Below are 20,586 nucleotides of genomic sequence, written 5' to 3' on the forward strand. Positions count from 1 at the left end.
ACCCTGCTTTATACAATACTAGAATTTAGTTTTGGTAGATACTTCGTCTCTTGTTATTGAGACGCCAAAATTTTAGCGCGCTTTTATTTATCACATCACTAGAATGAGACAATCTAGTAAAAAGTGGACATAATTAAAGCTAAGGAACGGGTATCATGTAAAGAGTTTATCATAGGAGAAATTTAGAGATTTAGTGTCAAGTTTACTTTTATTAAGTAATTTATTCTATGCAAGAATATCTATATATATTACTAGGATCTCACTTATAATAATTTTATCTTCTATTATAGTACTACCTTTATGTTCTAAAACTATTATTTTTGAAGTGCATCAGATAGTCTACGTTCCAACTTTTTAGCAATGAACTTCATTTGGTTATCAAGGAATTGCTTCCATGATGAAGCATCATCTTCTCTTTTCGCTTGGGACATTATCTCAGAGTCCCATTGTTGCATACCCTTTTTCCATCGTCTTAAGCTTTGAAGTTCGCTTTCGAGGAGTTTTCTTGCGCTTTCTCTATTGTTGAGTGAAGCTGAACTTGAGGCAGAACCACTAGATGGGCGGACGTAGTTTGGATGCTTATAAAGCACATTATTTGCCTGGTTTGAAACTCTAACTGCACTATTGTTATTATTCCCAATAAAGGGGTAATATGAACTATGGTCATTTGGCTGAGAATTTTGAAAAGGATGCTGATGTAAACTACTTCCCAGTATACTATTTAAAGCCGCTGATGACTGATTTACTAAATTACCATTGTATACACTGTTATCATCACAATGACCTATTTGAAAATTTAGTGACCCACCTGAATTATGATTTACTAGACTATTATTTTGTCCATTTCTCTGCATAGAGTCAAATTGTTTAGGCTGAGACTCATTAATGCTGCAATTACCACTATATACTGATGAACTATTAACCCCTTGTGAAGATGAAATTAAGGGACCATTGTTATTATCCACATTAATATTTGTAAGTACATTTGAGTTACGTGTCAGTACTCCTAGCATATTACTATCGCTGCTTAAATCTACTTTGGATAAATTGTCAGTAAGAGTAGGAACGACACTTAAGGTATTTGATGTCTTCTTAAGCTCATTAATATCATTTTTTATATCCGTTAGTAGTGGCATTAATAATAGTGGAGAATCTGGGTATAGTAGAGGAGATGTAGTAGGAATAGATGCTTGAACAACCATTGGAACAGTAGTACATGGTGTTGTAGGCATTGGAGTTGCTATTGGTACTTGTGCCACTGATGCTACCTGTTGATTTGTAACCTGTGTTACAGTTGATAGTTGATTTGATGGAACTTGCGTTATTACTGCAGGGGTTGGTTGTGAACCTGGTAAGATTTGTGCTGCTAATTGAGAAGTTTGTCCATTAGCTGTTGAGTATGCAGATGCCGATAAATTGGTATCTAATGAATTACATAATTCAATGCTATCAGTTTCAACACTCTCATCTTTCTTATCTTCACCTCTATTAGAGTTTAAATACCTCCCATTTTTATCACTAAGATTCTCGAGCTCCTTTAGCAAAGATTCTTCACGATCCTCTATAGTTTGGAGTTTCTCATAAAACCTTTGCATAGCTTTTTCCAATGTTTCTACAAAGTTATTACTAGCATTTTCATCCTTATTCTGATCTACATAGACTTTACCATTATAACTCCTATTTCCTACTTCTTTCTTATTTCCTAGAGAAACAGTAATGTTATTTTCCTCCTCTATACCAGCTGTTACAGCCACATCATTTACTATTTTTGCTGTATTGCTAGTTTCCTTCATACAAGTACTCATATCATTGATTTGTTTATGTAGGTGCAGTACAGTATATAGAAGATCCTCCTTTTGTTTCATTTCCTCCTGTACTTGCTGTTTGAGAGAATCATATGTCTTCCGTATTTGCCTTTCATTCTCAATTTTCTCACTTTCAAGATGCTGAATAAATTGTTTTAGTTCTTCAACTTCTTTCTTGTTTTTATGAAACTGGAAATACTGTTCCTCTACTTCCTTCTCTCTTAGTTTAATAGTAGCTTCCATTTCAAACAGTTCATGTTCCAACTTCTTTATCTGCGATTCTTTGTCGTATATCAGTTCTTCTTTCTCCTTTATCTTGGAGATTTCATCAGTTATAGATTTTCTTTCTAGTAGCACTTGCTTCTGTTTTTCATTAAGTTGTAGTTCATGATTTCTAAGATCCACTTCCTTTTCTAACAAAATTTTTTCTTTCTGAGATAAAGTAGATTCACATTCTTTACAATGTGCCAATCTATTTGTTAGAACTAGTTCCTCTTCTGCCAAAGTGGCCTCTTTTATCTTAAGCTTATTCTCTTGTTCATTAAGTTCAAGCTCCTTTTTGTTGAAGCTAGTTTCTTTATCAGTTAAAAATATCTCCTTATTATTTATACTCATTTCTTTGTTCTTCAACATAATGTCTCTAGTGTTTAGTGACGCCTCTCTTTCACTAAGCTTTATTTCCCTATTCCCTATCAAAACTTCCTGTTCATTAAGTACACTTTTCTTATCAGCAATATTCACTTCCATACATCTTAAGCTATCTTCCTTTTCTAGTAAATTCTTTTCTTTACTATTCAAAGATGTTTCCCTAGTATAGATTATTTGCTCTTTATTTGCTAATGCAATTTCTTTTTCAATAAGGGATTGTTTCTCCTGATTATTCAAAGATATTTCGTGATTATCTAATAATGCCTGACGTTCATCTAATTCATGCTCCCGTATTGTTATATTCTTTTGCCTTCTATCAAGTTCATGCCAAAAACTCTCAAATTCCTTTTGTCTACTTTCAAGCTCACGTATGTACTCATCAAACTCCTGCTGTCGGATATTTAATTCACTCTTTTGAGAGTCTACTAGTATCTTCAACTTTTCAATCTGCTCTTCTTTCTGAGTCAAGTGTTTATATCTTTCATCAATTACCTTTTTCTCTTTATCAATAGCTTGTTGGCGACTTTGAAGCAAAGATTGGAAATCTTCTAGTCGATTTTTCTGAGATCCATATTCAGCCTCTAATTCTGCTTTACGTATCTTATAATCCTCTTCATATTTAGAATTATCTACAGACTCCTCACTTTGCAGTCGTCTATTAGCCTCTAATTCATCTCTAAGCTTATTCAAGTTATCTTCTCTATAGCTTAGGTCCTTTACTTGTTCATTAATTTGCAGTTGACGAGCTTCTACTTCATCACGTAGAGTTAATAGTTCCATTCTGCATTCGTCTAATTCTTGTTGACGAGTTTCCAAATGATGTTCAAGTTTATTTAGTTCAAATTTTTGTGTTTCAAAATTTATACTTTGTAATTGCTGAGCTTTTTCACGAGACTTCAATTCCTCATCAAGTCTAATAGCTTCTCTTTCTCTTATTTCAAGTTTGGTGTTACGCTCCCTCAAAACTAGTCTCTCACCTTCAATATCTTTTTCAGCTTGTAAAACTTGCGATAGTTTCATATCTAACTCATTTGATCTTTCATTAAGTAGTAACTCCTGAGATTGTAATTTTGTTTCTAGTTGACCAAGAGCTACTTCCTTGCCTTCCAAATATCCTTCTTTAGTAGCAATGATAACTTCTTTTTCATGCAAAGAAATTTCTCTATCGTTATTTAGGTTATTTGAATTCTCCAAAGTTTCAGCCTTTGTACGCCACATTATAATATCGCTTTCCCTAGATTTAAGTATTTCCACGAACTCAGTCATAGAAGAACAGTTATAAGTTTTCAGATCCACCTCAATACTCTCCAACTTTTTTGCAAGTTCATTATATTGGGTAATTATGGACTCATTCTCTATTTTTTCAATGTCTAACTTCTCAGTCAAGTCCTGAAGTTTTGACTGAAATTCAAAGGTCATATTTTTCAGTTCCTGATCTAGTCTTTGATTATCCTGTTTATATGATTCAGCAATACTTCTCTCTATTTCTAATTTTTCTTCCAGCTGTTTTACTTCATTTCCCAGTGCCTCTATACGAGGGTCTAATTCCTGATTTCTCTCCAGTGTATCAATCTTATCCAATGCCTCCTTATAAAGATTCCAATACTTCTCCCCTTCATCCTTAAACTCATTATTACGCTCATTCATTGCATTCTCGAGTTTATCAAGCTCAGATTTCATGCGATTATTGCGCTCTCTCTCTAAGCTCAGTTCGCTCTGTAGTATTCTATTATCACGTTCAACTCTGGCTAGTTCCTCGCGACTCTTATGATACATAGAACGCTCAATTCCAACTTGTTTCTGAAGTTCTTCCATAGCATCTCTAATAAGTATCATAAATCTCGCATTGTCAGGATCATTCTCATCCAAAATACCAGCTGTGGAGACGCATTTTTGAGTAATATCTGATATTACAGTATCCCCCTCACTCAAACTTCTTTCTATCTGCATTGAAGAAAAACCCCTTAAACCATCAATATAAACCTTTCTAGGTTGTTTTGCCTACTTTTTTCTCTTTTTCTTAATTTCTCAATAATATTGAAAATACCCCACATGCTCATCATTGCCTCCATACCGGAATTTTTGTAATTACTCCCGCTCTATAATTAAAAAAAAAATTAATGCATGCATTCAACATTTTGGCGCCATAAAGATGAAGCACTTAACAAAATAAATAAGGGCAACATAAACCGTTAGGAACCTACATATAAATTAAATATAAGATAAAATGAATGATAAAACATTTATACAGGGTTGTGCTCTCAAACTCCTAAGGATACTAGTAAGAACCCTATATTAGGTTGTGTAGTCGTAAGGAATATTGAGCTCACTTGTCATAATGTGAAGTTATAGTATTACCTTCATTAGACAAAGTATTCAGAAAGTGTGTTAAATCAGCTCATTCAATTTAAGAAAAGTTACTCACTAGATACCACACACCTTAGTAGTCTGCTCAGTAAGATATGCCTATTTACAATGTGCAATAACAACTAAAGTGTCAGCACAGACATCCTAAATTGTGCCCAGACAACAACGTAATAAAGATACGTTAGAAAGAGTTTTAATTATACAAAAGCTGCACTTTCAAACATTTGTCAAGTTAGACGTTACGTCTTGTAGAAGTTTGCACCAATACAGGACGTTACGATGACGTCGTCCTAAAGAGACAGAGACAAAATGAATTTCGTTCTAACTCTTCTAGCTCCAATACTAAACCATCAGAAGATGCAAACTTCAAAAATCTCCAGCAATTCTTGAATTCCTTAGTTAGTCTTGCTCTTTTTTATGTATAAAAGGAGCAAACATATCTGAGGTATGTCAAACATACTTGGACAACTCGCGCTACTTTCTATACTAGCGCTTTTGAAGAACTTTACACCTAAGGAACTATGATGCATTTCAGGCTAAAAGAAAGTAAACTCTAAGATCCAGATAATACTTAGTGTTGTCTTGTATAAAGCTCTCTAGTGCCGATGCCTGTGCTTACCACATATAGAATGACTACAACTTCGAGAGATTCAATAGTAAGATATACTCGGTGATACAAGATACTTCCACTAATTTCTGAAAAGTATACAGCTATCACTAGAGTAAATGGCTTTACTTTTCTTTCTATACTTTCTATAATGCTTAGTACGAATGGTCATAGTTTTCCTAAAGGGCTCTACGCGCCAACCTTCCATTGCAGTAATTCAGGGTCCTATCCACATATCTAGCGCCAACAGTGCATCTCTGGTGGTACGTTTTGTCTCCATCTCCTCGCGCTTGCGCCATTTACACCTCAAGATAAACGAATTTCAGGCACCAAGGAAAGTGGAATTTTGGAAAATAGTCCATTTACTAGAATAATTCAACTAGCTATCTTATAACTATTAGTGTATATAATTACTCTGGGAAGTTGGTTTTATATAATAAATTTTGTGCGATTTTCGTCTTGGTTTTTTATTTATAAATAATTTACAAGGACTTAGGTTCTTTTGTGGCTACAGAACTAGGGATTAGTGGTTTCTGACGAGAGTATTTGGCTTTGATATAGTATAATATACTACTAATTTTTTGTGAGCCTGATCTTTTCCATGGAATAAGTTGGTCTTTATAATTTGAGTTTGAATACTTTAGAGGACTAATTTTTGAAGAATTTGGTTGGGGACCCAAATGAGTAGTGGTAACAATATGATCCCTGCAATGAGTATGTATGGTCGTGACTTAGATCATCATCATCACCATAATTCATATAATCAACTACCTCCATCTGTAAATCCAAACAATTCCAACATGCTGTCGGGTTACCCTATCATGTATCCTAACCATCAACATAATCACCCAGCTGGAGACTTATTAACACTCCAGATGCAACTACAAAGTAATACATCTAATAATGAGAATGATAGTACACTAGCAGCTCTTCAGAGAAATTGGATAGCTTTACAACAAAATCATCATGGTCACTCATCTATACATCACCCTTCTCCAATGGGACTCCAGGGAGATGAAATGAGCTATATGAGGAATTTGCTACCAATCAATGGTAGTAATTCATCTCCATCTCCATTACATTCTAATCAGCCATCTTTAATGGATACTTTAAAATTAGGTAGTACTATAGACTCACAGTCACTTCAACATCATCATGGTAACAACATGCAGCCAAGTATATTAGATAATGGCAATGGGAATATTTCTACATCTCCAAGTGGAAGATTACAAATATCAATGAATTCTTCTAACAATGTATTAGGCATTGGTATGGGTAACATGAGTAACCTTAGTGGAGTAAATGTAGATATAGTTCCAGGTAGTGGAATGATTTGTATGAATAACAATAACCCAACGAATGTAGGGAATAACATTAATAATAATATGGAGTGGCAAGGAGGTATTCCAATAAGAAATATACCCGACCTTATGACTATGCTAGATTTATCTGATATACCACCGCATGTGCAAATTCCCAAATATTATGAGGGTATTAAGATCTCATTAGGTGAAGCTGGGAGAGAAATATTGCGTTGCTATATAAACCAACGGGGTATTCGTGGTAAATTTATGAGTTCAAGTAATCTCCAACAGCTGTTAAGAGTAGCTCATCAATGTGGATTATGGAATGCTGCAGTACGTCTACATTTAGAATTTATTGGAGAAATACCAATGACAGCTAGTCATGCTGAAATGAGGAAATATAAAAGTTTACAAACTAAAAGAAGACTATCTAAAAGAATTTCTGTTTTATCGAAATTTGGTGCACCAGTAGTACGCAGAGCTGATGGTGAAGAAACCATCGAATATAGAGATGGTATGAAGCTATCTCTTGGAGTTGATGGTCGTAAGTTGCTGTTGAAGAGAATCCGAGAAGCAAGAAGTTCCAGGGAAAGTGAAATTAATAGCTTGTTCTCAAAATACGGATTAAAATATAGTCAATTAAGAAATGCAACTATTCATGAATTATGTCGTATGGCCTATGTATGTGGACTATGGGAAGAAGCTGTTAAACTACACTTTCAGCATATAAGGAAAAAGGCACATGAAACCTCTTCAAATCATGTTGAGTCTGGTAGTGATGATGATAATAGTGACTTAGACATGAACAAAGATAGAGATGATGTAATACCTAATAGTTTTTTACAACAAATTCACTCACCAAATATAGATCTTTTGAATAGTGGGAATTCAAATATTGCGGCCTCTGGACTGCATTCTTCAATACATGGTCATCCACCTATGCATTCTCATCCAAGTCATTTACAACATCCACACAATGTTCCTGTCCACAATATATCTAATCATCATCATAATCATACTATTCATCCGTCTTTATCTCGTCCACTACCTATTTCAACTTCTGATCATCTCAACTTTGATGACTATAGAAATTATATTTTGGATACTGATGGTAGTAGTAGTAATGGTAATACTATAAACACCTCTAATATAAATTCTGGTACTAATCTTAATATAAGTATTAGTGAAATTAAGAATAGTCTTAAAAGTGTCAATCCAAATGATAATAATAAAAATAATAGCATGTTAAATATTAGGACAACTGGAGCACTGGGTACTGGTATAGGTAGTAATAGTATAGATAATATATATAGTGACCCGATAAATTCATCGCACAGTGATTTTGATGATTATTCATTATTATCGGCTTCATTACGTAAGAGAAGTGAAGATTTGAAAACCGATACAATGGAAAATAAGAATGGAATAACTACTGCATCTAATATAAATATATATAGTAATAATGGAAGTGATAATCGAGACAATAATATTAAAAGTAATAGTAAGGATATACATATTCATACAAATAGTGGTCAAAGTAGTCCTATTGATAATATTAATAATAGTAATGGTAGTCTTTCTGTAACTTTTGGTGGTGGAACAAGTCATCAAAATAATCTTAATGATTCTAATCCTAATATTAATCATCCAAATACCTCATCATTTTTAATGGACACATTGACAGGTATTCTTGGAGATGAAGTAATTAGTAGTAATATGAATGACAAAATTCTTCATATAAATAGTGACAATTCTTGTATATCTTCATCTAACTTATCAAATACAATTAAATCAAACAGTGATGGCTTAAATATTGTTAGTAATAATATTAGTAAGAATATGCCACAATTATCTGCTGTGGCAGTTGTAGCGGCGGCCAAGGCAGCAACAGCTCAAGCAGTCTCAAAATATTCAATACAATGTAATGATAACAACCGACATGAACCCTTTGGAGTTTTGGGCCATTTATCTACAACCCATGAGAGTACAGATATTCCTAATTCAAATCTATTCCTAATAAGTAGTCATACTCATCATTCTAATAGCTATTCATCGTCTTCAACGTCTGCATCTGCAATTGACCAAGATATCAATATTAGCATGAATCATAGGAGAGATGATGCAATAAATACAACAAATAGCAAAAGTGACAATTTGAAAGTAAATAATAAGATATATTATCAATCTGAAAGCCTTCATTACCTACATAATATTGATAGTACTAAAAATAATGATGTATCCAATATATCAAATAATATGGATAGTGGACCAATAATTGTTTCTAGAGGTTTGACTAGCCAATCAACAACTGATACTAGTATAGAATCTGGGAATTAATACCTAGAAAGATAGAATAAGAGGATTTAGTCAAATAGTTTATCTGAAGAAGTCTTTTGTTATTTGGAGGTAATAGTAAGATTTTATTGAATATAAATTCTATCCTATTCATATATATATATATATAGTCATCTATTGTCACTAATTTATTAATAATCTTTTTATAAAGGGATAGTTTAATTACTGAAGTATATATGCAGTTATTTGTTATTCAATACAATTATTTCCAATGTTTCTTATTGTTAATGGCTTTTTATATTTGATATATTTAATGTTGCATGTTTTAGATAATTTGTGACGTCAGCGGGATTAGGGCAATTAGATCATTGTACATTAGCTGCTATCTCGACATCGAGAAATTTAGATTACATGTAGAATCTCTCTACTTAGAATTTTTCTTTTTTACTCTTGTAAAGTATTAATACATGAGATTTCTTATTAAGAAATTCACTGTATGTTGGTCTGTAATTTGTCTTTGGCTAAGTGTATCTGTTCTTCTCATCCAAGGTATGTTCCGTGGTTACAATTTATCACAGAACTGAATGATATCAGAATTACAAGTAAAATTAGCTATGTAGATTGTGGTTTTAAAATTTGTTCTTTTTATATTAATTTTTAATTGTTTTTAGATGTCACTGGATCAGCTCCAATGGAGGTGTATAATGAGCTAGTTGGTGCTATTCCAATCCGTAAGTTAGGACACCACCATAGTAAACCAGTTCTAAGTGCAGCTGTACATAGTCCACCATCACAAGGTGTAGCAAGACAGTATCCAGTGCCAGTACCAATATATTCCCAAGAACCAGAAAGCCTTGGAGATTCACAGACTGAAACTACTATTGAGCAAACAATTATTGACACTAGCAAACCAAAATATGTGAAACGTGATATTATTATGACTACAGAACCATTTTATACATGCCCAAACGGGTTCAATTTTGAAGGTAAGTTTAGTCTTTTTTTCCAAAAGTTTCGTACTTTTTATAACTTAATTTTATACCCTTGCATATAAAGTTCCTTCAAATGATGGCACATCAACAAATCCACAACAAAAGTGTTTTAGAATAGAAGTTACTGAATTTGTTCTTGGTTGCCCAAATGGTTGGGCATTTACTGGAGTTAAATGCAGCGGAATTTTGACATCTGATGCGCAGCAAGCTTGTGACGAAGGTTTCGATATTCTTATTAGTGATGAAAATATTCAATGTATTCAGAAATTGTCTGCACCAAAAATGGTTTCATGTCTTGAAAATTACTTACTAATAAATAATGAATGTGCATTACCATTACATTCTCCTCCCGATTTCATATGCCCTGAGGGCTTCATACCCCTTTCAAATGGACGATGTCAAAAAGATATTAAATTCCCAGCAACATTAGAATGTCCAACAGGATATTCACTAATCAATGGTAAATGTGAACGAAGAATTGATACTTCAATATTGCAGATACAGCGAAGTTGTCCATTAGGCTTTAATATTGATGCAGCAGGGCACTGTATTAAACAAGTTAGTGTAAATGCAAAGATGGTGTGTCCTGAAGGATTCAATAAAGTACCTCAATCTAGTAATATTGTTGACTGTGTTAAGTTTACAATTGTTCCAGCAACTGCAAAATGTCTCCATGGGTAAGTAGTTTGTATAATTATTCATTTAACTTATGTATTTAACTATTTGAAATACAACAATTCAAATTTTAATATTAGATATGAGTCTGATGGAAAACAATGCATTAGAAAATCAAGCATAAATCCTGAAATAACATGTGAAAACTTGGGTAAGTTTACTTTTATTAAACTGTTCAATGAAAGTTTTATTTCTATTTGTAATAATTTGTTATTTATATTTAATTACCATTTTCTATTTGTAGATTTCAAATTAGATGAACATGGGGAGTGTATAAATCATACAACAATTCCTGCAAAAGTGGAGTGCCCAAAGAAAAAAGATTATGTATACAATCAGAAAACAGGTCTATGCCATCTAAGCAGCAATCACCATCTTCGTAAGTTTACTCCGCTATACAAATTATAAAAGTTACTTTTTTTTATATTCTTTAAAATATAGAGAGTAAACATGATAAGACAGTTCCTCCAATTATACTATGCCCTCCAGGTGGTATACCACAAAATAATGAAAAATGTCTTCTGGTAAATAAGATGAAACCAAAAATTCACTGTAAAGATAATGGTAAGCCTTTGATATTGCAAGATAATTAGTAATTATTATTTATACTTTATCTTCATTGAAATAAATAACTTGAATTTTTACATTTAGGTTGGATTTATGACCTTAACTCTAAAAAGTGTATATATGAAGAGTATTCATCAATACAATATGATTGCCCATTCAATTCACAGCCAACTTCCAATGAAAAGTAGGTTTATATAAGTGTATTAGCAATTTTTTGTTTATTAACCCTACAAAATTATAGATGTAAAGTAATGGAAACCGAGAAATTGGTTATTGAATGTCCACCTGAATTTATCTATGACGGACAAAAACTTTGTGTTAAGAAAGTGGAAACTGACCCTCAAATTAAATGCCCAGACGGTGAGTTATATCTTTTATTAAACAAAAGACATTATTATTATTTTAATTGTTCCTCCTAATAACATCTACAACTGCGATTTACTTATTTTTAGGATTATCTGTAACTCCCCAAGGAACATGTCTTAAGATAGAAATAATCAGCCCCAAACTAATTTGTCCCTCAGGTTTAAAACCATTGCAATCATTAAATGACCAAATACCTATGTGTATAGGCAAAGAATTAGTACCAAAGCAAGAAACTTGTCCTAAAAATTATGAACTTGTAACAGCTTCAGATACTGGTCAAAGAAGATGCAGAACATATACAAAGACTGAACCAATCATTTCTTGTGCAGACGGATTTATTGAAGATGGATATGGATGTAGTAAAACTCTATCTACTGTGCCAAGACTTTTGTGCCCTGAAGACTTTGTACTCCAATATTCAAGATGTATTCAGCATGTTGAAGATATGCCAAATAAAATGTGTCCTGCTGGATTTGAGCTTGAAGAAGATCAATGCAAACAAATTGTTTATACCAAACCATTACCAAATTGCCCTGATGACTATAACTATGACAACATCGTTAAGAGATGTTTTAAAGTTGACATACAATATGACTTTTCATCAGTAGAAACCACAATATATCAACAGAATTACACCAGCACAAGTGACAAGACTTCCTCAACCCAATCATCTTTACCAGAACCTCTTCCAAACTCAGATGATCCATCAAAATTACCTCCTTCATCACCTCAATCACAACCTCCACCTCCTGCACAAGTACCTTTACAAGGGATGTATGTAAGAGCACCACCTTCATATCCTCAATCTAATATGTTATATCCACCACCACCTATACAACATCCAAGACAGTATCCGTCTCCATCACAGATAGCAGGATATCCAGGACCAAGTACACAATTCTCTGGTAGAAGTGCTGGTTATGGATACCCATTTCCTGGATTCCAGCAGTATGCACCTGCCCCTGGATATTCTTCTTCTGGTGGTTATCCAGTGTACATGAGAACTCTCAAAGAGGACGAGTTGTAATTTTTTAGTACTTTATTAAATTTGTATGGTCCTCTATCTTTTTTAGCACACAACATTGCAACAGAGAGGCATGAACTCAGCAGTTTTCCCACGTAACCTTCTCTGCTCTGATTCAGACAACTTTTGAATACCACTTATTCCTTCCTGAGGAATTGAACCTGGCACAAATATTATATCAGTCCCCGTACTAACATATGCAGCACAAGAAACTGATGATAGAGTACAAGTTGGCTCATCATGCCACCTACATTGTGAAATGCTACGGGATAATATAATTAGTGATGAGAGATTTGCCCATTCTCTTAATTCTTCGCATGTAGTAACATATGGGATATTGAATTTAGTAGGAGGAGAGCAACTTAGTATGCTGTTAAATAATTCTTGCATTTCAGGACTTCCAGCCTGTACTTCAGGTCTTGTCTCATTTTTTAAATTAGAACTTGAAAAAGTTACAACATTAAATGTTTCTGGTGTAGAAGTCGTTGTCACAACTACCTGTATATCTGATTCACTGCCATTTGAAGACATAGAAGCTTCAGTAGTATTAGTGAAACTTTCTATAGGTGTGTTAGACTCCTGATTTGTACTTGGGACAGGCACAGAATTTATGAATTCAGTTCCTGAATATGTCTCACCTATTACTGGAGGTGCTGAAGTAGTTGAAGTAGTTATCTGAATTTCGTTTTCACTAGAATTTTGAATACTAGAATTTATTTGTGAGTCTGGTTGAGGAGAATTCATATTAAGTGTTGATTGAGATATTCCTGAATTCTGTACTTCCTTTATTATAGCTGTAGAATTTCCAGATCCAGATGTTGGATTTGATTCGGTTGTCTGTGTCTCTGGATTTACTATAATCCCATCTGGATGAGTAACTGTTGTCACTATCGAATTATTTGCAATTGGAATATCTTGATTTCCAGATTGCCCAGGTAAAATAGGTACAATTGTATCAGAATAATTGTTAGAATTAGGTGAAGGAGTTGAAATCTGACCTGAATTGCTAACATTTCCTATGTTTGTTAATTCAAAGTTTTGCTGATCCCCACAACTGACCGAACAGCACAAGACATTTTGCACTAGTGGTCCTATACTTTGTACTGGTTGCATACCAAACCAAACTTCATGATTCCCATTAATCACATATCCAAGACAATTCTTACTTTCAAATGGTCTACAATTTTCATCATAATTAAAAGTACACTTGTTTTCTAAATAGTATGGATTTCCAACATAGGTCAATTTATTATTTACTTCGGGATCTCTTAGTTGACTACAAGATAAATTATCAAGTATTCCCAATTCCTGAGGATTTTGGCATGAACTACTAACTGCCATAACTTTTTTACTTGTAAACAGATCTGAAATCTCTTCCACTATTTGTTTTGTCTCTGTCCCTTGTCCATTTTGACTTTCATCTGCACACAGCGCTGAACAACAAAGGACTCCTGCAATTTTTGAAGTTGCAACATTTACTGGGTGTGGTCCAATATATATTTCGGATTCATTAAAACTAGCAAATCCTAAACATTTGGATGTCAAACCATTATTATACTTATTCTCACTCAAGACTGTACATGTCTTATCTGGTATCCAAGTGCAATTGACAATTTCTTCGCTATTTGTATCTATAATAAATGTGTTAGCTCCTCCATTTCCAATAATACTTCTTATATCAGAGCATGTGACTGATTGAAAATTCTCAGATAGTTCATTAGGTTCATAGCATGTGAGACCAGTTTTTGATTCTCCAAGGTAAATATAAGTAGCTAAAGTAAATATAGCTAAAGTAAATAAACTTTTCATTATGCCTTTAAAAAAAATTGGAAAGAAAGTTATTTTATGATACTCTATAACTATAATTAGTAATAGAACTAGTGGGAATATAAAAAAAAAACAAAGCACATGCATGCGAAATTAACACCGGCACTAGAGCACAAAATATCTTCATGCAAAAAAAAATTTTTAATACTAATGCGCCTTCTCAATTAAAAAATTAGTCAAATTTTCAGATTAAGTATTGCCTATAGTTGTTCAAGCTCTTATCTTGTATTATTGACTTTTTTAATAGGGGGGACAAGACAAGACATTCATATATCGTAGCCAATAGGTACCGGGTTGTCTAATAAAATGATCAATTTAAGTGGCGGTAACAATTAGTAGACAGATGCCTAAAATTAGGTGTTGACCCACAGCGTTTTGAAGAGACTTTAAAATTAGGAGACAAAGAGTTAAGTAAAGTGAAACAAATTTAGCTGAAAGTCTTCAAACAAGGACACTATTAGATCAAGAATCGAGAATTCACTAGTCTCGTTTTATTTGTGTAGTTACCGGTGATCTACAAGTTGGTAAAATCGATGGAAATTAATATTTAATGATATATAATTAAAGTTTTATTTAGTGGTTGATGCTGAACAGATTGTATATGGCCGAAAAGGCCCTGTCAATCATCCGGAGTGGGCGTATAGTAGCTTTGCCGGAACCACAACGCAATGTAAAGAGTCATTGGGATTTTTTGATCCAGGAAATGACATGGATGGCAATTGATTTTTACGAGGAAAGAAGATGGAAGATACATGCTGCTAGACGTTTAGCTTTAATGGTCCAAAACTATTGGAGGAAAAAGAAGTTAAACCTAGAAAGATATGTATCTTCGAAATGTTGTGCACTTATTCAGTCATTTTGGTTAGGAATCACTGATATTGTTGAACCTTCACTAATCTCACTGGATTTAAAACCATACATAATGGTATGTCCAATAACAGATAATGAGAGTATTTCAAATGCAGCTAGAAAGAGATTATTAAACTATTGTATGCGTACAATTGAGCAAAGAATATATGAATACTCAAAGTCCAGTAGTAATATATGTGCATGTTCTGATTCTCCGATAAGTATTGATATATGTGAAGATAACGATCACGAACAATGGGTTATTGATGAGACACTACTAGCACGTATTGATCCTCTAGTTTTCACTAGTAATATAGTACCTGCAGCTTCTCCTCAATCTATCTTTTCTGCCTCTCTATCACAATTTACATCTTTTGAAAAAAACACTGATTTCAATAAATTGTTGAATGAGTTGGCAGAAAATCAGAAAAGGAATTTTGATGCATGGAGTTATAAACAATTACAAGAAAATTGGGCAGATATAGTTCAGGTATTGTTACAAGGACCTGGAATTGTTCCAAATACATACGAGATACGCCCTCCAAATCCAACTATAGATTTGCCGAATTTACAATTAACAGCTAGATCAACATTCCTAGATCCAGATGATATGACACTACTTCTATCATTATTTGTTTCTGCTGTGGATGGACTATCAGCATTTGTTAGTCGTCATATTGCTTCTTCTGCATCGAATATTGTATATCGTCCACCTGCGAACATTAGCTTGGCTGGGACGTCATCTCATGACTCTATTGGAAGTGATTATAATATTGATTCTAAAAGGAAAAGTAGAAGAAGGAGTGGTTCGAGTACAAAGAAAGCAAATATAATCTCCCCACCTATTCCAATTAATACTGCAATGTCATCTCCATCTATTCTATCAATTAACCAAGTTGATCAGTCAGCATTTGATATATTTACTTATGCAGATATTTGGGAAGAACCTGAAGATGCATTATTAATGTATTTTGTTTCAATATACTCATCTATTCCTTCAGAAATCACATTTACAAATAGAACTTTAGTTTTAACAAATTGGAACCTTATTGCTTTATCTCACAACTTTTTTTTTAGTTCCTTATATGGCAGAATGAAAACTGCAAAACAGTGCCAGGAAAGATGGAAGCAGTTGCAAAGGGAAGGATTTGATGGTGCAAATATTTGCAGTGATAAAATTTCATCTTATGATGTAGCAAATTCACCCAATAAACAAGGAATACTGAGGTGGTTTAATAATAAACATAAGACATACCATTTGAATACATCACTCTTAACACATATTGAAAATATTGAATCAAATATTTATAAACACTTTAAAGAAAACAATGGAACTGATGATATTTACAGTGCTTCAAATAATAACAGAAATGATAGGGATTTAGATTTATCAAATACAATTACTCCACATTATACACTAGCTGATTTAATCAATAAAGCTACTAAAGCAGATATTCCTATTTCTCATAATACTACACAGCCATCAATAAGCATGAACAATGGATCTATTGATGTAAAGGCTAGTAATGAAAATAAATATAATAAACTTGATCAAACTCTAACTAACAATAACACTGAAACATCTTTATGTATAACTAAATTTCAACAGGAGCAATTATATTTACTATCAAGTATAGTTAGTAAATTTGGGATTAATATGAAAAAACGTTCATTTCAGAATCAGCAGTTTCAGGATTCATTTCAAATTACCTCATATCTACAAAATATACAACAGAATTATGGTAACAATATATTACAGGATGGTGTTCTTCCACCGCATCCAAGTCATGCAAACTTGACTAATCATGCAAATCAAGTGCTAAATCAATATATAGAAACTTCATTACAATCTACGCCTTCAATTTCTGTCAACAATATGTCAAATGTAACTCCTCTACCAAGTGGAATACCAACGCATTTGTTGTCTCCAGGAAACTTACCACCTGCTACTTGTGTTGAGGAGTACTTAGCACGCTTGCCAGGAATTGATATACAACTGCACTTAATTGATTTCTCTTTGGATAGATATCGTCAAAGTACAATGGGTGGGAGGTATGGTGGCACTGGGATTTTAATGTCTACTTCATCTATTTGCCGTAAACCTCAGCTACCAGAATTTCTTTTACAAAGATCAGTTGGTGTGGGAAACTCTATGACATGCATACCTGGAGCAAATTCTAATGTGCATCATTCAAATATTACTTCTCAATCAACAGTAAATCAGGGAGAACAAATATCTACACCACAATCATATACACCCCCAATTATATCACCTCAATCAGGTTCTATTATGCTTCCTGGTGGTCAAATTATTAAAGCGAAGAAGAGAGATATTAACAATAAATCTATGGTATCTAACACTATGAAGAGACGAAAGACAAATGTAACTACTGCAGCTATGCATTCTCCTGCTATGATCTCATCAGGAATTTCTAGTTCAGAGGTAATGTCTCAATCACATTCAGCAAGTTCATCGTCTCAGCTACCCCCAACGGTTATTTCTATGGTACCCGAAAGTGGTGGACAGTCACCTTATGTAAATCAAGATATGATTGCTCCTCAAAGACAAAAACAGAGTATAGTACCAAATAATGTCAATTCTAGGCAAGTAAATTATGTAAACTATGGGACTGCACCAAGGAATTATGGAGCTGCACCTCCTGGCAGTTACAATAACTTATCAGGTAACTACATTCACTCAAGTCAAGCAATTCCTAATAATTCAAATGTTGGGAATCAAAGTTACAGTGGCGATTTTTGGAGTGATTCACAACATGGGCTCTCAAGAATGCACCAAAATAGCACCCAGGGGACATCACCTGGCAATAATGCTCCATACTAAGAAAAGGACATCTACACAGTTTTAATATAATTGAAGTAGAGGTCAAATAATAAAAGTCATATACCTCATTATAGTTAGGATATTATCTTAATTTTTCTTTTAATTCTATTAAGTCATAGTAGTCTTTAACTAAAACATGATAAACCATGCTTTGGCGCTATAAATGGTGGGGTGGCACTAAATTTTGTGTATCATTAGGGAGAGTCCACTAATAGGAAATTATCTATTCTGATGTCTGGTTTTTAGTGACAAAGGAAAGTGTTCATTAATACTTAGGGAATGAAAACTCGAAGGTGTTCCTTTTTTTTAAATGAATTATCGGAGGACACTCATTTGCACCTAACAGGATGCACTTCTCAAGAGGAAACTATTGACGTGGAGGAATTTTGCAAAGATTGGAGTAATTTTGAATCAGATAAAAATGATAACAATTCTTTAGATGAACCTTTACCTTTGGAATTAGAACGTTTAAGTACTTATATTGCAGTTAATCCAGCAACCCTTGATGACGATGAACTTTGGCCTACAAATAGTCTGCGTGATTTGTGCGTATTTCTCGGTCTGCATGAAAAGGGAAATAGAAAAATGTTACTAGACAGATTACAAGCTTGGAATGAAGCTCCATTATCTGGAGCAGGACATCCAGACTGTTATAATACAAGATCAGCACGCCTTCATACAATTCCAATGGCCTTTGTTATAGAGAAGAATAAATTTGATGAAAGTGATCTTTATATAACTAATACAGAAAACATGGGAGCAAGTAATTTTGAATCTCCAACTATTAAACGAACTAAAAGTCCTCTATGTACTCCTAATTCTAAATTTCCTCTATTACGCTCTCATGCTGTTGTAGGAACTCCAGATGTAGCAAACAAATCTTCAAAGTTAACTGGTAGAATTAGTTTCTCACCATACAATCACGTTAGAGTATTTGTATCAAATCCAGGTGAGAGAGAATTAAGTATTGATACAGATTTGTTTTTCAGAATTCAACAGAATGACTATAGTTCTTTAGAGGATGAGGAGATAATGCAACATCCCAACAATATGGAAGATATTGTGAGTGTCTTTACAGGGGGGAGTACTTCTGAAATGTTCAGTAAATAAATCAGGTATAGATAAATTAACATTAAATAAAGTATACTTATTGGAACATAAATGACTCCTGTAAATGTGGATATCCCAGCTAAATCTATTACTTCTCTAAATCAGGTTTCTTTGAATCAGATTTCTCTTCATCCTTAGTATTCTGCTGTTGACTTGCTTCTCTAAGGGCAGCTTGGATCCTAGGATCATTAATATTTACACCAGGAATACTTCCAATTAGCTCATTAATAAAATTAGGCCCGTTTGTGTTTGTAGATGAAATAGTTACATCATCTTGATTATTAACTTCCATATTTGTTTCACCCTTAAAATCTTGAATAGACATTATCAATGCTTGTCTAAGTTCATCATCTACTTCCATTGCATTTATTTCGTCTATTGTAGGTACTTGATCTTGCCTCCTTAACTCTACATCATTAGTTTGTCCAGTATTCTCTATATTATTAGTTTGCAATCTAGCTTGTCTTGCATTCTCTTCTTCCATAGACATTCTCAAAGCCATATAAAGTTCAGGATCTGCATTTGGATCTATTCCAAATTCAAACCCTGAAGCATCTACTCCTGATGTGACATTATCACCTTGTATTTCCATACCTTCTCCTAATACTATTGGTGATGTCATTACAGCATCTGTTAAACTTGTAGGTGAAGGTATTTCAATCAAATTACTAGTTCCATTATTGTTCACAGCATCTATCAGTGTTTGTAATTTATCATGATTCTCAGATATTTCCCCGAAGCTTATAATATCTAAAGCCACATTATTTTTCTTCAAAATCTTTCCTAGCTTCTCTAATTGCTTCTCATTAACTTCATCACATATTGGACTTCCAATAAAGCACACAATTCGTTGTTTCAAATTCTTGTTTAAACGATGCTTTAAGGCTAGTTGTGCTATCTGTATACCTCTAATTAAATCAATCTTTCCACATATTCTTATTCCATGCATAGCCTGCAAAGTTTTCCCTAAATCAGATGTAGGAGTAACCCTTAATTCAACTCTATCTCCTGCCATTGATAGTATCCCCACTAAATTTTCTGGGTTTTGTTGAGTTTTTATACCTGATATAAAGTTAGCCGCATCTTGTTGTTGCAATAACCTTGACGTCCCATAATCAGCATTTCTAGAAAATTCAGAGTTGTCTAGGCATATAACTGTAGCCTCTAAGGTCATATTAGTAGTCTAGTAAAATTTAATTTATTTGTTATTTCTATTATTTTATGTACTCAAAATCCCTTATTACCGCCTATATATAATATTTAAGAAATGCAACCGCCACAGAATCAAAATAATTTAAGGATTTATCA

At 33.5% G+C, this 20,586-nt stretch overlaps 7 protein-coding genes across 7 annotated transcripts, besides 8 other annotated features; 4 read left to right on the forward strand and 3 right to left on the reverse strand.

Moving 5' to 3' along the window:
- Positions 1 to 314: 314 nt before the first annotated feature.
- CMU_012590 (uncharacterized protein) lies at positions 315 to 4,403 on the reverse strand (the record flags this gene model as incomplete). The annotated part of the gene is made up of 1 exon (XM_002140898.1): positions 315 to 4,403. The coding sequence occupies one exon, from the start codon at positions 4,401 to 4,403 to the stop codon at positions 315 to 317; it is 4,089 nt and encodes a 1,362-aa protein (XP_002140934.1).
- Positions 4,404 to 4,553: 150 nt separating this feature from the next.
- Positions 4,554 to 4,575: a sequence feature (AT_rich).
- Positions 4,576 to 5,890: 1,315 nt separating this feature from the next.
- Positions 5,891 to 5,912: a sequence feature (AT_rich).
- Positions 5,913 to 6,107: 195 nt separating this feature from the next.
- CMU_012600 (uncharacterized protein) lies at positions 6,108 to 9,068 on the forward strand (the record flags this gene model as incomplete). Its single annotated transcript, XM_002140899.1, has 1 exon — positions 6,108 to 9,068. The coding sequence occupies one exon, from the start codon at positions 6,108 to 6,110 to the stop codon at positions 9,066 to 9,068; it is 2,961 nt and encodes a 986-aa protein (XP_002140935.1).
- Positions 7,834 to 7,971: a microsatellite.
- Positions 8,171 to 8,306: a microsatellite.
- Positions 9,069 to 9,493: 425 nt separating the features above from the next.
- On the forward strand, positions 9,494 to 12,653 carry CMU_012610 (uncharacterized protein; the record flags this gene model as incomplete). Its single annotated transcript, XM_002140900.1, has 9 exons — positions 9,494 to 9,575; positions 9,698 to 10,012; positions 10,083 to 10,695; positions 10,774 to 10,844; positions 10,938 to 11,076; positions 11,139 to 11,257; positions 11,345 to 11,444; positions 11,502 to 11,620; positions 11,713 to 12,653. The coding sequence occupies 9 exons, from the start codon at positions 9,494 to 9,496 to the stop codon at positions 12,651 to 12,653; spliced, it is 2,499 nt and encodes an 832-aa protein (XP_002140936.1).
- Positions 9,654 to 9,689: a sequence feature (AT_rich).
- Positions 10,879 to 10,920: a sequence feature (AT_rich).
- Positions 12,654 to 12,695: 42 nt separating the features above from the next.
- Positions 12,696 to 14,459, reverse strand: CMU_012620 (uncharacterized protein; the record flags this gene model as incomplete). Its single annotated transcript, XM_002140901.1, has 1 exon — positions 12,696 to 14,459. The coding sequence occupies one exon, from the start codon at positions 14,457 to 14,459 to the stop codon at positions 12,696 to 12,698; it is 1,764 nt and encodes a 587-aa protein (XP_002140937.1).
- A 555-nt stretch (positions 14,460 to 15,014) lies between these two features.
- Positions 15,015 to 15,053: a sequence feature (AT_rich).
- A 7-nt stretch (positions 15,054 to 15,060) lies between these two features.
- On the forward strand, positions 15,061 to 18,168 carry CMU_012630 (HSA family protein; the record flags this gene model as incomplete). The annotated part of the gene is made up of 1 exon (XM_002140902.1): positions 15,061 to 18,168. One exon carries the CDS (start codon positions 15,061 to 15,063, stop codon positions 18,166 to 18,168), a length of 3,108 nt encoding a protein of 1,035 aa, XP_002140938.1.
- A 279-nt stretch (positions 18,169 to 18,447) lies between these two features.
- On the forward strand, positions 18,448 to 19,278 carry CMU_012640 (uncharacterized protein; the record flags this gene model as incomplete). The annotated part of the gene is made up of 1 exon (XM_002140903.1): positions 18,448 to 19,278. The coding sequence occupies one exon, from the start codon at positions 18,448 to 18,450 to the stop codon at positions 19,276 to 19,278; it is 831 nt and encodes a 276-aa protein (XP_002140939.1).
- An 88-nt stretch (positions 19,279 to 19,366) lies between these two features.
- Positions 19,367 to 20,452, reverse strand: CMU_012650 (ubiquitin interaction motif family protein; the record flags this gene model as incomplete). The annotated part of the gene is made up of 1 exon (XM_002140904.1): positions 19,367 to 20,452. The coding sequence occupies one exon, from the start codon at positions 20,450 to 20,452 to the stop codon at positions 19,367 to 19,369; it is 1,086 nt and encodes a 361-aa protein (XP_002140940.1).
- Positions 20,453 to 20,465: 13 nt separating this feature from the next.
- Positions 20,466 to 20,501: a sequence feature (AT_rich).
- Positions 20,502 to 20,586: the final 85 nt, after the last annotated feature.

The sequence above is a fragment of the Cryptosporidium muris genome, genomic scaffold, assembly GCF_000006515.1.
Source record: "Cryptosporidium muris RN66 scf_1106632373475 genomic scaffold, whole genome shotgun sequence".
Taxonomy (NCBI): domain Eukaryota; phylum Apicomplexa; class Conoidasida; order Eucoccidiorida; family Cryptosporidiidae; genus Cryptosporidium; species Cryptosporidium muris.